This window comes from Stigmatopora nigra, chromosome 18, assembly GCF_051989575.1.
Source record: "Stigmatopora nigra isolate UIUO_SnigA chromosome 18, RoL_Snig_1.1, whole genome shotgun sequence".
Classification (NCBI taxonomy): Eukaryota; Metazoa; Chordata; class Actinopteri; order Syngnathiformes; family Syngnathidae; genus Stigmatopora; species Stigmatopora nigra.
Window position 1 is genome coordinate 4,621,591 of NC_135525.1, and position 16,686 is coordinate 4,638,276.

The 16,686-nt window shown below is 33.7% G+C and overlaps 2 protein-coding genes across 2 annotated transcripts; one reads left to right on the forward strand and one right to left on the reverse strand.

Annotated features, from left to right (window-relative positions):
• Positions 1–1,552: 1,552 nt before the first annotated feature.
• Positions 1,553–11,362, forward strand: cep55l (centrosomal protein 55 like). Its single transcript, XM_077739701.1, has 12 exons — positions 1,553–1,704; positions 2,367–2,570; positions 2,663–2,770; positions 3,707–3,859; positions 7,243–7,296; positions 7,365–7,589; positions 8,364–8,557; positions 8,622–8,745; positions 9,509–9,580; positions 9,940–10,065; positions 10,137–10,358; positions 10,751–11,362. The coding sequence occupies exons 2-11, from the start codon at positions 2,382–2,384 to the stop codon at positions 10,347–10,349; spliced, it is 1,458 nt and encodes a 485-aa protein (XP_077595827.1). The 5' UTR covers positions 1,553–1,704; positions 2,367–2,381; the 3' UTR covers positions 10,350–10,358; positions 10,751–11,362.
• A 193-nt stretch (positions 11,363–11,555) lies between these two features.
• Positions 11,556–15,452, reverse strand: rbp4 (retinol binding protein 4, plasma). The gene is made up of 6 exons (XM_077739702.1): positions 15,305–15,452; positions 15,104–15,209; positions 13,938–14,074; positions 13,766–13,872; positions 13,185–13,397; positions 11,556–11,805 (listed from the first exon to the last, which is right to left on the reverse strand). Exons 2-6 carry the CDS (start codon positions 15,203–15,205, stop codon positions 11,783–11,785), a joined length of 582 nt encoding a protein of 193 aa, XP_077595828.1. The 5' UTR covers positions 15,206–15,209; positions 15,305–15,452; the 3' UTR covers positions 11,556–11,782.
• Positions 15,453–16,686: the final 1,234 nt, after the last annotated feature.

The window sequence follows — 16,686 nt, forward strand, 5'->3', positions numbered from 1 at the left end:
CATCAACAATGGACATTCCAAATAAAAAGGTGCAAAATATTCCCCTATTTTGTCATTCCTTGCTGTGTTCTGCAATGCAAATCAATTTTTTAGCTACAACACTGATAATGTTGCAGTTTGTGTTTACAGCAAAGTCATTAGTCGGATTAATTACAGCTAGGGCAGTGGCGAGCGAACCGACTTTTAACATCTAACCAACAAAAACACATTGAACTGGTCTTCATTTAACCAATAGGATATTGGCACTTAGCTCACGGACTGCCATTGACAGTGATTGACATCCAATCAATTAGAATTATTGCTGCCTGTCTATCATCAAAGGCATCCAAACAGTCCAATAAAGTCATTGAGCAGAAGGCTGTCATCAAAATTTGAATTCTGTTTGATGACTTCCTCATGAAAAAGGTGAAAATATATTTTTGTGAACAATAGAAGCTACAAAAACAAATCACACTTGTAATTTTAGTATGTTTTCTTGTCTGTTTTATCAAATTTCCTTTAGATATGTTTGTTGAATTAGCTATGCATGTCATGTTCTGACTCGCCTATCCTCAGAAGAGTCATGAGGGGTGCTGGAGCCTATCCCAGCTGACTTCAGGCACCATGTGGGAGACACGCTGAATTGATGGGCAGCTAATTGAAGCAGACAAGGAGACAGACATTCATGCTCACAATCATATCTAGGGGGTATTTAGAGTGTCAAACCAGCCTACCATACTTGTTTTTGGAATGTGGGAGGAAACTGGAGTACCTGGAGAAAACTCACACAAGCCCCAGGAGAACATGCAAACTCCACACAGGAGGACCGACCTGGGACCAGATCCCAAAACTGTGAGGCTTACGGTTCAGAAAATGAATGCTTGAATGCATGAATGAATATGAATACATATAAATATAAATATAAGAATATATATATTTTATCTTTAACACTGTTAACACTTATTATTTCATATATATATATATATATATATATATATATATATATATATATATATATATATATATATATATATATATATATATATATATATATATATATATATATATATATATATATATATATATATATATATATATATATATATATATATATATATATATATATATATATATATATATATATATATATATATATGAAATAATGTGGAAAATATTTTTTTTCATATTTATATTATAAAAAATATATTATATGTATTCATATTCATTCATGCATTCATTTTTTGAACCTCAGTTTTGGGATCTGGACCCAGGTCGGTCCTCCTGTGTGGAGTTTGCATGTTTTCCTGGGGCTTGCATGGGTTTTCTCCAGATACTCCAGTTTCCTCCCACATTCATACATATACATACATACACACATAGATCTACCCATTTGCGAATATGCACGTGTTTATGGTGCGCCTGGCGCACTGTACTTTATAAACAACAGTGTTAAACATAAAGACGAAGTAAATGTAAAGGATCCTCTTTTATGACCAAAGAAAATTATTATAAACATTTTCCCATCAAATAATCACCAAAGATGCGACGGTTTACCTGAAGAGACACGTGTTCTATTTTGATCAACATAGGAATCAAACATATTAGTCTTCCGCTCTTGGAGGAACTGACGTCAAGGCGCTGTATTTCAAATTTGAGGAAGCGAAACTCGTTTGACGTTGGCGGACAAATCATTTTTTTACAACAAATCTACGATCTTATTTATTCGTAAGTGTTTTTGCTTGGCTCTTTTTGACAACTGCCAGCTTTCGATTTCATAAGTTCAACCTTGATATGTTTAGTGAAACATTTTACACTGCTGATGACGGATGCTCTACGTTTGGCTGGCCTAACATGTTTTGTTTACTAAGTGCAATAGTTTATGGATGTGTGATGGTAAAATGAGTACTACATCATATGCTTTATTTAATTAGTATTTTAAGTTAATTGTGTATTATTTAGAAGTGATTTTTAGCTCACTTTCTATTGGTAAACAGGACGTTTTAATAGTAAATATTGCATTATTCATTGATTTTGGTTATTAAAATAGTTTTTAATTTATAATTTTATGAAAAAAGGTCTTATTTATTTTGAAATGATTGCAAATGTTTATATTTTTAGCAATAGGAAATAGAGTAACTGATCTCTTGTTTTTTTTCATTATTATTTTTATTATTGTTTTTAGTTTTTTAAAATAATTTCCTTAATATTTACGTGTTTTAGTTTTGTATCTAGTTGTTTCAGATTAGTAATTATTTTTAATAACTATAATGTATTCTCTAATTCACATTTCATCATAATGTTTTTTTTAAATATATGATTTTTGTTAAAGAAATACATGACAATTGTTCTCCTTGTTTTTGGCACATTTAAATTGTTCCTTTTTTTAGTAAACAGGAGTCATCATGACATCCAAAGGAGCAAAAGAAAGCCTCGTCGCCAAACTGGGCTTCAAATCAGGAAGCTCTTCCTCTAAAACCGATGCAGAAATGGAACGAATCAGGAAAGAGAACGCTTATCTCAAGAAGAAGATCGACGATATGGCCAAACGACACATCAGGCCGCACGACTCGGAGAAAAGCAAGCTGCTGGAAGTGAGGCCGCCCATCAGCAAAATTCACTTGGCCATTTGGCATGATTGACTGCTTCAATCTCTATTTTTGTGCTTACCGTTGCTGTTTTGCAGAGGATTGTTTCACTGGAGACTCTTCGCGAGAGGAACAATCAACAGTTGCTGCTCAGGGAGCAAGAGTTGGAAACTGTTCGACAACAGCTGACTGCTAAAGGAGGAGAGGCAAGTTGACGCTTAAACAAATTGATGACATAGCAGTGGTAACATTTTAATGTGACGAAATTAGCATTCTGACGACATACCATATTTTCCGGACTATAAATCGATTTATTCTCAAATTCAATTTATATGTATACAGTGGTACCTCGAGATACGAGCTTAATTCGTTCCGGGACTGAACTTGTATGTCGATTTTCTTGTAACTCAAACAAACGTTTCCCATTGAAATGAACTAAAAAATACATGTATTTGTTACAGCCCTCTAAAAAAAACATCAAAAACAGGAAAAAAAACGGCCCCCCAAAAAATCAACCTGTACTCCAGTGCGACTTATATTTTTGCCTTTTCATTGTGCATTATTTTCCCAGTGTAATTTATACACCAGTGCGAATTGTATGTATATTTTCCCTTTCATAGTGCATTCTTAGAGTCCTAAAAATACGGTGTCACATACTACTCATTGGCATTCACTTATTGCAATATACCATCTCCAATCCTTTTTTACTAGAAGGGCAAATGATAATTATTAGCCCACCCAATCATTAATGGCAGTAAATGAGCTTAGTATTGTGTTCTAATGTGATACGAATCATGCTTCAGCACCACCGTGCCTGAATCAGAATTGAAGAAATATACATGAGACAATAATTGGGGCAATTTTTAAGGGCATGACATCATTAATTCTTACATATTTACCAAAAATGAATACAACTAATTGGAAAAACATTGAAAAAGTAGTAGAAAATACAGAAAATGTATTAAATATACATGAAACAATGAATTATATAATTAAAAATGTAGTATAGTGTGAACCCTGCAATGTGAGAGCTATAACATATAAATAAGTTAAACAATATAAGGGAACAGAAGCATAAACTCTTACTTGTATTGTTTAATTTACCAACTAAGTGTTTTACTTCTCATGATTCCCCGATTCAGGTGGTGGCGGCATTGCAGTCCCAGCTGGACGAGCGGCGTAAAGATGCCAAGCAAAAGGCCCAAAACTTTCAAAACCTTTCGCAGGAGACAGAAAACTTGAAAAACAAGCTTGCCACTGTTTCTGCCCGCTGCCAATCTCTGGAGTCACAAGCAGTAAGTAATTGATTTTTTTTCTTTCTCCATCCGTTATTTTGGAGTGGCTGTCATCTATTTGGGTTCCTCCATTGCTGTGGTTTTCAACTAATTCCACTAAGATAGCTTTAGATTAGCCCAAATTCAATTTTATTAACAAATCAGGTGGCAGTTGGATGAGTCAGAAACTCAGATGAGACTGAGATTGGTTCAAAAAGGGGGAGAAAGGGCAATTTGGCTGCCATTGACAGTGCTATACATCAATCCATTTTGAATTGCATCAAAAATAATCTTAATTTACATAGGGAGAAAAAAATGAATAACAACAATTCGCAATTTACATAAGAATTTTTAACCCACATTTATCCCATTGTGGGTGTGAGGTACTGCCAACCTTCATTATTTTTTTCCATACTACTTATCCTCACATGGATCTCGAGGGGTGCTGGAGCAAGTCAACTATGTGTACCAAGCAGGAGACCCCATAAATTGTAGGCCAGCCAATCACAAGGAGACGAAGGGCAATTTATATTGTTCAACTAGCCTACCATGCATAATTTGGGTATGTGGGCGGACACTGAAAAAAAACCCACACATGCACAGGGGCAACATGCAAACTCCTCACGGGAAGGTCAGAACCCACTTGGGATTGAACCCTCGATTTCCGAGCTGTCAGGCCGGCATGATAAACACTCTTCCACCAAGCCACTTGGCATCAATCATTGACATTTTTGGCAAGAAAAATATGAAATAAGAAAAAAACATGGAAAAACTTCACAGAAATAAGGCATAGGGATTTGTGAAAATGGATTAGACGTCCATCGCTGTCATGACTAATATGCAATTTTGTCATCAACAAAGGGCTTATTACCACTGGCCACCAGGGGGAGCTATTAGGCCTGCATTTTGAGTGGCAATGTTTACTGTCAATCAGCGTGTGTCAAAACATCTATTTTGTCATCACCCGCAACACTTTGCCCAGCGTGAAGCCCAGTGACTCTAAAGCACATGAGTGTCGCCCCTTTCTTGTCTTTGTCATCTTTGATTTTCGTCAAGATATAAATAGAGGCAGGCACAGCTTTTTGACTCACGCTGGGCTTTCAAACTGCTAAACACCCCCCTCGGTGGGAAATATAAAAGGACTTAAAGCAAACAGTCAAGCGATAAATGTAAAGTTAAGAAATTGTTTTTATTTGAAGGAGGAGCAGCTGGGTTCCATAAAAATGTCTTAAATTTACCAACTGTGAGGAATTAATTTTAAAAATGCATACACTATTTGTAACTGTATCATTTTCCAGAACATTATAAAGATGCTGCAAAATATTTATTCTTTTACTTAAATGAAAAATGTGTTTTCCTCTTTTTAATCTTCAATACTTTTATAAGTAACAAAATACAATTAGACAATATTTACTGGTGTTTTTCATTCTTTTTTTTTTTGGGTTATTTAAAATTTAAAGCATTGAAAACTAATAAAGGATAGTTCCTGTTTTCCATTTTGTTATAAATTAAAAAAAAATAAAATTACCCTATTTACTGTTTTTAATAAGAATAAAAATATTTTTGAAATCAAATTTAATTGGAAAAAATAAAATATATATATAATTTACAGCTCTTTCAGTATATTAAAAAATAAAGGATAATTCCTGTTTTCAATTTTGTTTTCATTCAAAATTAAAAGAAAATAAATTAGACAAGTTACTGTTTTTTTAATAAGAATTAAAAAAAAAAATTAAAAATCAAATCTACTCATTGAAAATAATAATAATATAATGCACTACTTTTCCCAAAAAAATGAATGAACACATAAATTAAAAATGTTTATTTTCTCAATTTTGTTCTTCTATTTAAAAAAAATAAATAAAATAAGTACAATTTTTAACCAGACATTTCTCAACCTCTATAATATAGAGGTTGAGAAATGTCTGGTTAAAAATTGTACTTATTTTATTTTTTTTTTTAAATAGAAGAACAATATATGATATAGAGTCTATATCATGTTAAGTGTCAAAATAGCTGTTAATTAATCAACCTCCACAAAACCCCTTATTTTTTCTCCCTTTTTCCAAGTGACTGTATTACCCCCGAAGGGATAATCTGCCCCACCGACCCTGACACCCGCACGAAACCTATTAGTGTTTTTTTTAATCCATCCAGGAAAAAGTTGACAAGCTCAGCACGCTCGTCTGCGCTGGCGCGAGGGCTCGCGCTGCCTTAGAGCACAGATGATCATTTAGATGCCGCCTGTTGTGACAGGGCCGTCACCTTTTTTTTTTCTTCCCTTCGGGCGGATTAGATGTCTGTAGCAGGGGGGGAGAGTTCAAAGATGACGACTTGTTATAAGCGAGAAGATTCTTCGAGAATTGGCCAAATGCTGAGAATGCCCCAGAGAACGTGGCAATGCACAGAATGTACTCTCAAGTCTGATTTTCTTTTATTACTACACAGAAGATTGATTCAGTGGGAATCTGCTGGAGGAGAAGCTTAGTAGGAGTTTTTAGTAGAAGGAAAGCATTCAAAAGTCGAACATAAATATATAAGATCTAACTGTTTGATGGCAGTAGACGTTCAATTTATTTATAATGGGGACGCTAACAGGGATTGAAATGGGTAATGTAAAGGAATACTGTCAGTATATTAGTCCAGTTCAATGTTAGTGTTACAAAACCTCCGATACATAATTTGTGTATATTTCTAATAACTTTAAAAATATGCAATAATTGCAAGTTGGCTTCTTATGCGATTATTTATAATTAAACATTATAATTTCTTGACAACTTCCGTAAATATAAAAGGATGGAATGGATATGTATTACTCCTCTAAGCAGCCAATGAGTGACCTCATGAGTTTACATATTCACTGACAGCACTCAACCATTTTATATTGATTTTTGATGAGTATTAAGATACAATTACTCCATAAAGTAAATGTATTTTGTTGCAGAATGTTTAATTTCCTTTTTATGTTTATTACCTGACGTGTAATAAACCTCTTGAACTGTCAACATTTGACACTAAGAGGGACTATTCAAAATCTGCCAAGAGTGTCAGTTTGCTTTTGCATATTAACTTAAAATTCTTAAGTAGTCCAAAAATACAATGCTTCACTTGTTACCTTAAAAATCAGAAGAAAATTTATGGTGCAATATTTTATACAATACTATGAGGATTGATTAAATATGACATGACTGATCATCAATATATTTTTATTTATTTACGATCATTGATTCAGGCAAGATTTACGTTTTGGATGCCGAAGATGTTTTATTTTATGACTTAAGATAGTAAGGCACTTCCTAGCTAACATTTTGGTTAGATTCCAACTATCTCCTGTTAATTGAATTCTCTGACATTAATTGCTTCTTACATGAATCAATGGTCACTTTAATCATTTGCCTCATTAGAACGGACAGCCATCCTCTGCGGAATTGTCCTTGGTACAAGACCAACTCCGAGATGTGAGTAAAGCTAGTTCACTACTGGGATTTCTTAAGGAACCAGAATCATAAGTATATGTCTTCAACAGGCTTTGGAGAAGAACCAGCAGTGGATGGTGTACGACCAGCAACGAGAAACCTTCGTACAGTCAGTTCTTGCCCGCACGCAGGAATTGGAGCAACAGCTGAGTCAGGCCAAGCAGCGGGACTCCGCCCCGACCTCCGTTAATAAAGCACAAGAGGCTACTTCCGACTCCACGGAAAAAGATGAGCTCGCCAAAACCCGGGAAGAACTCCTCACGGCAAAGAAACAGGTGCGCACTGCCGTATTGTTCGGACTATAAGTCGCAATAGGCAACAATTGCTAAATGAAGGGAAAAAAACATGTAAGTCACATGTGTGAATCATTTCTTAGATAAATCGCGCTAAACCAAAATAAAATTGGGTTGTAGTCTGGAAAATATGGTCTATATTGATTTACATAGCAAAGAAACAGGTGTGCACAATCGTTTCATATATCGTATTGTTCGGACCATAAGTCGCAACAGGCAAAAATTGATGGATGAAGGGAAAAAAAACATAATTCAGATGCGTAAATAATCTCTTAGATAAATCGCACTAAACAAAAAAAAACTGTTGTAGTCCGGAAAATATGGTACATCTATTTGCACGGCAAAGAAACAGGTGCGCACCATCGTTTCATATATTGTATTGTTCGGACTATAAGTCGCAAAGGGCAAAAATTGCTTTAATGAAAGGGAAGAGAAACATAAGTCATATGCGTGAATAATTTCTTGCATAAATCGCACTAAACAAAAAAAACACAAAAACTGAGTTGTAGTCCGGAAAATATTGTACATCGATTTACACGGCATAGAAACAGGTGCGCACCATCGTTTCATATATTGTATTGTTCGGACTATAAGTCGCACAGGGCAAAAATTGCTTAAATGAAAGGGAAGAGAAACATAAGTCATATGCGTGAATAATTTCTTGCATAAATCGCACTAGATTAAAAAAAAACTAAACTGAATTGTAGTCCATAAAATATGCTACATAGATTTACACCCTGATGGATTCTAACACAGAACGTCGAGAGTCAAGCCGAGCTTCGGCGTGAGACGGACCTGGCTGCCCGGCTGCGTGAGGAAACGGCGGCGCTTAGGCGACGTTTTGACGACAAGTGCGACGAGCTGTCGTCTCTTCAGAGGAAGTTCAAGGAGAGCGACAAAGAGCTGGCGGAGGCCAAGGAGCAATTGCAGAGGGAGCGGCTCAGCAGCAGGTAACACAAATCCGCTTGAAGACGGATTTGATCATTCCCGATAACTTTTGGGGATTTCTTGTAGAAATACCGTTTCGGAGGAGAGGCAAGCGTCATCGGATCGAGTCGATCGAATGAGAGCTGAATTGGAAGGCACAGATCTCAGGCTGGAAGAGGAGAGGAAGAGATCAGCAGAACTTCTACTCCAAGTAAATAAAAAAAAAAACACGCTTTATCGGTCTTAAATGATTAATTGTGTTCACTTCAACTTTATTTTTATTCACACGGAAAGTATAGAGCAACTAATTGCGCATCTAAAGGTCAGCAAGTACTGATACAACTCTGAATAAAGAAAGGAAATGAAGTTACAAAGCTGTACAATGTACATTGAATGCCTTAAGGCATATGTGTGAAAGTGGCGGCGCAGGGGCCAAATCTGGCCCGCCGCATTATTTTGTATGGCCCAGGAAATTAAATCATGAGTGCCGACTTGCTGTTGTAGGATCAACTTCAAATGGAGTATAGATGTAAATGAAATTTTTTAAATTATTAATTGTAATTTTTTAATCCATTTTTTGTGTATTTAGTTCAAAAATAATTTTATAAAATTTAAAAATATATATAAAAAAGCTAAAATCTATATTTTTTTGTGGATCTATAGGAAAATGGAATAATCAGGGCTTTTAATCTATTTATAAAAAAATATCTAGATATTATATCTAAAATGGTCCGGCCCACGAAACTATGCACATGGAGCAAGAAGAAAATTTGCAACGTTCATTTAGGTAGATTAGATTGGAATTGTATTTCATCCCGTATTCGGGAAATGTATGTGGTTGCAGTAGCTACACAGACACACAAGACATTGTAGACCTAGGTAAAAAAAAAACTGGAGCCACACATAGTATATGGAAATGAGAAATTCGATTGAAGTGCGTAATGAGATATTAAATGTGGATTTGCTCCTGTCAGGTAAACCTGCTTCAGAAGTCTCTTCTTAGCCAGAATGACGAGCAAAGGAGAACAGCTGGGCTGGAGCAACAGGTGAGACTGACGGACATACATTTAGAAAATTGTATACTTTTGTTTTATCTACTTGAATCTATCCATCAATATATTCAAATTAAATTGTTCACATATTCAGTTTCTCATGTACTTTGTTATTTTTTATTTGTGTGGCTGTGTATTTATATTTCTCTCAATAGAGAGAATATAAATCATAATCATTCATTTTATTTTCATTCGGAGTTCAAGAGTGATATAACTTATATAAATAAGAAGCCAAGGATTTGTGGTTTATAACTGGGAAAAACTCAAAATTGTGAGCACCACTGGCAAAAACACGACCAGTTGGTCGGACTTTTTGTCCAAAGTTATAACAGTTTTTCTGTCTTTGTTTGAAGATTCAGCTCTCAGTCAAAGATTTTGAGAATGAGAAGAAGGAGCGTCAAATCGTCCAGCACCAGCTTCACAAAGTCCTCAAGGAGCTCCGCAAGGCTCGCGATCAGATTGCTAAATTGGAGTCTCCTGTAATGCAAGCCGCCATTCTACACTACACTTTTAAGGGGATTTTAATCACGCGTGTTTCCATTGTGTTTAGAAGCAGATCGTCAGTCGTTACTCAGAACCTGACTCCTACACCAAACTGAACCTAGAGCGCTTAACTCTGGACAACCCATGTTCGCCCACGTCACCCCCCAGGGCAGGTGGCCTACTTGATGAGAGCTTCCTTGAGTGTCCACGCTGTCAGGCCCACTACCCCACTAGCCGCCACCGGGAGCTGCTGGCTCACATTGACTTCTGCTTGGCTTGACATGTCATTGTAATCATGCTTTCAATTCTTCTCAACTCTTTTTTTTTCTAATAATGTCCTATTTATTTACTTGGATGGTTATTTCATTTAGTTTTGCATTAACATATACTAAATAAAATTCTCAAATCAATCAACTTCAATGGAAGAACTAATTCATATTAGGAAATGATAAAGGAATAATTAGCTTATGTGAAAACTTTATTTCATCATGTATTTGGGAAACAATTATTCAAATCACTAATTTTGATTTATTTATTTTTTTACTTATAACCTGAATTAACTATTACATTTTTGATTCAACATTTCAGATTTACTTATTGAATTAGTTTTTTTTTATATTTATTGTGCATTTTTCCTTGAATAATTATTCTAATAATGTAATATTTTTATTTTTCTTATAGATGAATCAGCTCAACCATCCCACTCCGAGGAAAAAAATGGATTGGATGTCAATATTGGGCAATGGGAACCAGTGACGTAATCCAAGTAAATGATTCAAGTGGTTTAATACCAGTAATGGAATTGGGATTACTGTATATTCGTATTATGCTCTTTTTCAAATGTATGTAATCCCATTTGTTTGATTTTGTGTATCAGGGACAATGTTAAGGTATTAATAGATCATGATTACTCACCATTTTAGCTGTTTTTAATTTTGTGGGTTTTTTGCAATTTTGTTTTATACATGCAACTGGGTTATTATTTATTTACTGTATTTTTAAATGTTTGAAATACTGCTGTTGGGCTGACCTATTGACTGTGTACTTTTTAAATTTGATATTTTCCATCTCCGCCATCCCCAAACTTGTCACACTGCCAACTGTGCAAGGCTGCAACAAGATTGCTTTGAGTTAATTCCTTGTACTGAACTATTTAAGACAGCAGATTAGTCATGTCGGTGGTTGGAAAGGTTTCTTGGCAAAGTGACTTTTTACATTGTATTTTGTCTTTTTATCCCTTTGTAATCCTGTGTTTTTTACTACACAATAAAAGTGTGAAGTGACACACCATGACTTTTTCGCCCCAAAAGAACCCTCTTTTCAGTTATCTTTATTTGGACTTTAAAATGTTTGTTGCCATGGCGAGTCACCAACGCTGCAATAAAAGATTAAAACAAACTTTCGATCGCCTGCCAAAAGGCATGGACATAAATTTCTTATTTGCACCTTGTATCATGAATAACTATTTCAGTGCTATGAAAAGGGATTGAGACAACAATATGAATGTTTTATTTCACAAACCTATCAAGTAAGCAGAGTAAAATCAAGACATTGTTATTTCGAACAAATTTGCTCCAGGTTAGCGAGTTGTTTCATATGTAAACATGGTTCTGTAGATATTTTGTATCTATAAACATGGGAGATGTGTTGATGCTGGGGCATAAACTACCTCTTGTGGGTGCTTTAATAAGAAAGTCCCTGGGTGGAAATAGATCAAATAGTGCTGTCGCAAAAGCCTGAGAAGCAAAAGACAAAGGCAGAGAAAATGTGTAAACTGGGTAGCTTTTAAACTTGTTACATAGACATCTAATCCATGTGAATTAATCCTTATAATAGGAATGAAGTTAGATTAAAAAATAAAATATTTTATACCATCTAATATGTATGTGTTCATATATATATCTATATCTATATATATATATATATATATATATATATATATATATATATATATATATATATATATATATATATATATATATATATATATATATATATATATATATATATATATATATATATATATATATATATATATATATATATATATATATATATATATATATATATATATATATATATATATATATATATATATATATATATATATATATATATATATATATATATATATATATATATATATATATATATATATATATATATATATATATATATATATATATATATATATATATATATATATATATATATATATATATATATATATATATATATATATATATATATATATATATATATATATATATATATATATATATATATATATATATATATATATATATATATATATAAATCTGATGTCTTCATTTTATTACTCAATATACCTTTTTTATGCACTAGAGGACGCACCTTCAATTAATGCCCTACATTAAAATTTGCTTTATATAAATATGGATCGACTATAAAATGCAGTAGTAGTACTGGTGGTAGTGCAGTAGTAGTATGCAATTGTCAAAAAAAATCTAATCAAAATCCCCTATTATCCTCATACATAGCTGCGAAATTGGTGGTGCTACTCCACAAAGTGCGTTTTCCCAGATAAAAAAAAAACAACATAAAACAATTGTATTATGAATCTTTTAGATGGAGCTATGGTAGTTAGTAGTATTAAGTGGCTGTGTTATATATCCACTAATTAAAGCTGGTATAGTAGTAGGAGCAGGTGTGTTATTCATCCACTAGATGGGCCTGTGGTAGTAGTGGGTTGTGTTAAAGATCCACTAGATTGAGCTTTAGTAGTAGTAGTAGGGGGTTGTGATATACATCCATTAGGTGGAGCTGTAGTAGTAGTGGTTAGAAGCTGTGCTAAAGGGAATTTCATGCAATGATTACCCCAAGATTGAGCCATATATACTAATGTATAGAAAAGGCAACCAAAATAAAAACAATACATGCAAGTACAATTCTGTTTTGGTTTTGGAAAAATCTTTGTCTGGAATAGTATGGCCGTCAACACAACATGAAAGCTGTCTACTGTTGGCAGCAATAGATGTCCAGTCCATTTAAACTCAAACGGAATGGACGTCTATTGCCGTCAGCAAGTTAAAAACCATACCACAATTGATCAATTAACATAACGGCTCAGACTTACCGTTGTGTGCAACGCGTCGGTATTTGCCCAGCAGGCACAGCTCGTTTTTCTTCTGGGTGACAATGCGTTGGTCCTCAGGTCTAAGACCTGTTGGGCTTCTGGAGAAGATGAAGGAGTAGCTGTCCAAACAGGTGCCATCGAGGTCCACCTGTCGGCAGGAGTAATGGATGGCATAGTTGTCGTAGTCGGTGTCGATGACCCAGTGGTCGTCATCTGAATGCCAAGGTAGAAGATAGTTAGTAAGTGTCATTGCTGAAATATATGGCTCTTTTTAACATTTCACCCTCCTTATTTTCGAATGTAATTCGACCCAAACTAACACAAATGTTAAATGTGTCAAGTAGTGCTGCAACTTAAAACTATCCAGTGAGAACAGAAGCAGCATAGTCGCATAAGCTCAATTACTATCTAATTATCTACTGATGTTAATGATATTTCAAATGTTTAGCCTATTGTATATTAAGTTAGATATCAATTAAGATTAATATTGAAAGGAATTGTGAACTATGTGTTCTATGTTCATTATATTTGCTGCCTAAGGATAAATTTATCTCCTTGAATTGTTCAGATCTGGAACTTACTTCCAGTCTGCAAGTACGATGCGGCTCCCCAATACTTCATCCTGAACTTGGAAGGTTCGGGGGTCTCCTCGAAAGTAGCCAGCATGTCAGCACACAACTCCCAGTTGCTAGGTTCGGGCAAGAGAGACGTCATTCGGACGTGGCGCTTGTAAGCATAGCGAGTTCAACTTACTCAAGAATGATGACTCGGCCTTTGGCCTTGGCAGTCATTGAGCCGTCTTCTGCCACGATGAACTGAGCCACAATGTTGTCGATGAGGAACAAACCCACGGGGTCCTTTTTAGCCACGGCGTACCATGTCCCTGTGTACTGTAAATGAAACAGCTGGTGAAAATATGACTAAAGCTTTCTAGAGCACGCATTGAATTAATGTTTTTTATGCCTTGCATTTTCAAAATTCTACTTTTGAATGTATTTGTTGTCATTAAATTTTAAAAAAAAAGTGCATAAAAATCATTGTTGATGACCTGTTATGTAATTTAATTAAATAATTTTAATCAGTCTTTTTATTTAATTTATAAAATACATATTTAAAAAAAGCATGAAACAAGAAATCACAGCCAGTCTTCCCATTTTAAATAAAATGGATGCATTAATATTGTAATGGGCAGACAATGAGTGATATTGCAAAAACTATATCAATACTAACTAACGTTTATACCTCAGCCAGAATGTATTTGTTTTCATTGCTTTTAATTTTAATAATATTATTTATTTTATTTTATAATTATATATATATATATATATATATATATATATATATATATATATATATATATATATATATATATATATATATATATATATATATATATATATATATATATATATATATATATATATATATATATATATATATATATAAATATATATATAAATATATATATATATATATATATATATATATATATATATATATATATATATATATATATATATATATATATATATATATATATATATATACAGATATATACAGATATATATATATATATACAGATATATATATATATATATATATATATATATATATATATATATATATATATATATATATATATATATATATATATATATATATATATATATATATATATATATATATATATATATATATATATATATATATATATGTACATATATACACATACAGATATACATACATACATATAATCATGATTAATAATAAAGTATTTATAATTAAGACCTGACATCCACATAACAAAATTATATTAACATTGTGGCCTATATGACCAAAAATCTGATGCTTTAAGATAAAAATAATAAAAAATAAAAATATAGTTACTTGCCCAATAAAGGGTTAAGCTCACAACTCACCCTGGTCCTGTCAAAGTTCTGCATGACTTGAATGTTAGCCACCTGGCAGTCCTGCGCCCAGGTCAGGGCCAGCAAACACAGGGACAACACGTACCACAGCATTTTCCTTCAAAACAACATGGCGCTTTAGTCGTACATTTCAATCCTCCTTGTTTTTCTTAATCATTTGAGTCCGGGGTCCACTTCACGATCAATACGTACCTTGTCAGTGAAGAGAAAAAGTCAGCTCCTACATCCCACCACCACCGAAGCCCTTTTATAGCGTCGGCCGTGGTTGCGTAATAACGCGCCTGAGTCCGACCCAAAAAGCTCTTCCATTGGAGCAAAATTTACGCAATCCACAGGCCTTAGTTAACTTATGTGCTCCCCTTTCCAAACCAAACATGTGTTTTTATGTTCAGCCTTTCCTCTTCTTACAAAAACACGTGCAGGGAAAGCCAAGAAAGACATCTGGAAAAATAAACGTAAAAAGCAGCCGATATGTAACATTAATTACGCTTGGTTGCGTGGTTTCTCCGCCATTGACAGATTGATGATTAATAATAATAATAATAGACCACTTCTTCTACTGGTTTGTACTCACAATAAAAGGATGAACGGACTTCTATCCCTGTCATTGGGAATGAGAGAATGAAGTCATATACTCTAATTTGATTGGCTCAACTCTACTTGATGATATCAGAAGGGTCCTTTGTCAGCTAATTTCACCCAACAGTGTAAACAATGAGTTTTTGTGAAGTCACTTAGACGCTTCAACAAGGAGGTTAACAAAATGTGACCTTTTATTTTCAATTTTTCAAATCCAGGGGTGTTAAACTGTATCTTTTTGGTGCCATAGCATATTTATTGTTTCCTTTAGAGGTCTGCTGACTTGGTCTACCACCATCAATTGACTATTCAGCATTTAACATATTTTTTGTACCACAACGATTTACAGCCAAGTTGTTGCAATGTATTGCATAAAAAAATCATTCTGAAGATTATAAATCAGTGCCTGGACGTTGCTTATGATTGTGAAATGTAGTGCTTTTCTTCCAGCAGCTATTCAAACTTGGCCGCCTGCCGTCGGGAAGCACATGTTTTGTTTTTTTATGTTTTTGCTTAACATTCGTCTTTCAAAAAGAAAGGATCATGAATTGAAAGCAATTTAAAAAGAGATGAGAAATGTATACGTACCGTGTTTTTTGGACAATAAGTCACACTTTTTTATAGTTTTGTTGAGCCTGCGACTAATACTAAAGTGCGATTTGTGTACTTTTTTTCTCTCTGACTATGTTATTTGAAAAACTGTTATGTTAAGAAATCCTTATTTTGCCTTCTGCAAAATGAGGCTTATACTCAGGTGCGACTTATAGTCTGAAAAATATGATATATTTGGTAACTCCTTCTAAACCTGTGAGAAGTTAAATATTGATTAATTAAAGAAAACAATGGACGGATTACTCAAGTATTAAATTAATCGTTAACTTTAAACATAAATACTCATCAAAGACACTGAAAGAATTAATACGTTAACAAAGTTAAAACACTGAATTAAGGAATTCTTCCACACAGACCATGTTTTAATCACATGTTAAAATTCA

What these genes read in the sequence shown, in the direction of transcription:
- cep55l (XM_077739701.1), top strand. Translation starts at nt 2,382, where the DNA reads ATGACATCCAAAGGAGCAAAAGAAAGCCTCGTCGCCAAACTGGGCTTC. An exon ending in AATCTCTGGAGTCACAAGCA is followed by an intron (nt 3,860 to 7,242) that starts GTAAGTAATTGA and finishes TTGCCTCATTAG; the next exon opens with AACGGACAGCCATCCTCTGC. An exon ending in CAGCAGAACTTCTACTCCAA is followed by an intron (nt 8,746 to 9,508) that starts GTAAATAAAAAA and finishes TGCTCCTGTCAG; the next exon opens with GTAAACCTGCTTCAGAAGTC.
- rbp4 (XM_077739702.1), bottom strand. Translation starts at nt 15,205, where the DNA reads ATGCTGTGGTACGTGTTGTCCCTGTGTTTGCTGGCCCTGACCTGGGCG. An exon ending in ATCGTACTTGCAGACTGGAA is followed by an intron (nt 13,398 to 13,765) that starts GTAAGTTCCAGA and finishes CTTGGCATTCAG; the next exon opens with ATGACGACCACTGGGTCATC. An exon ending in CCGACGCGTTGCACACAACG is followed by an intron (nt 11,806 to 13,184) that starts GTAAGTCTGAGC and finishes TTTGCTTCTCAG; the next exon opens with GCTTTTGCGACAGCACTATT.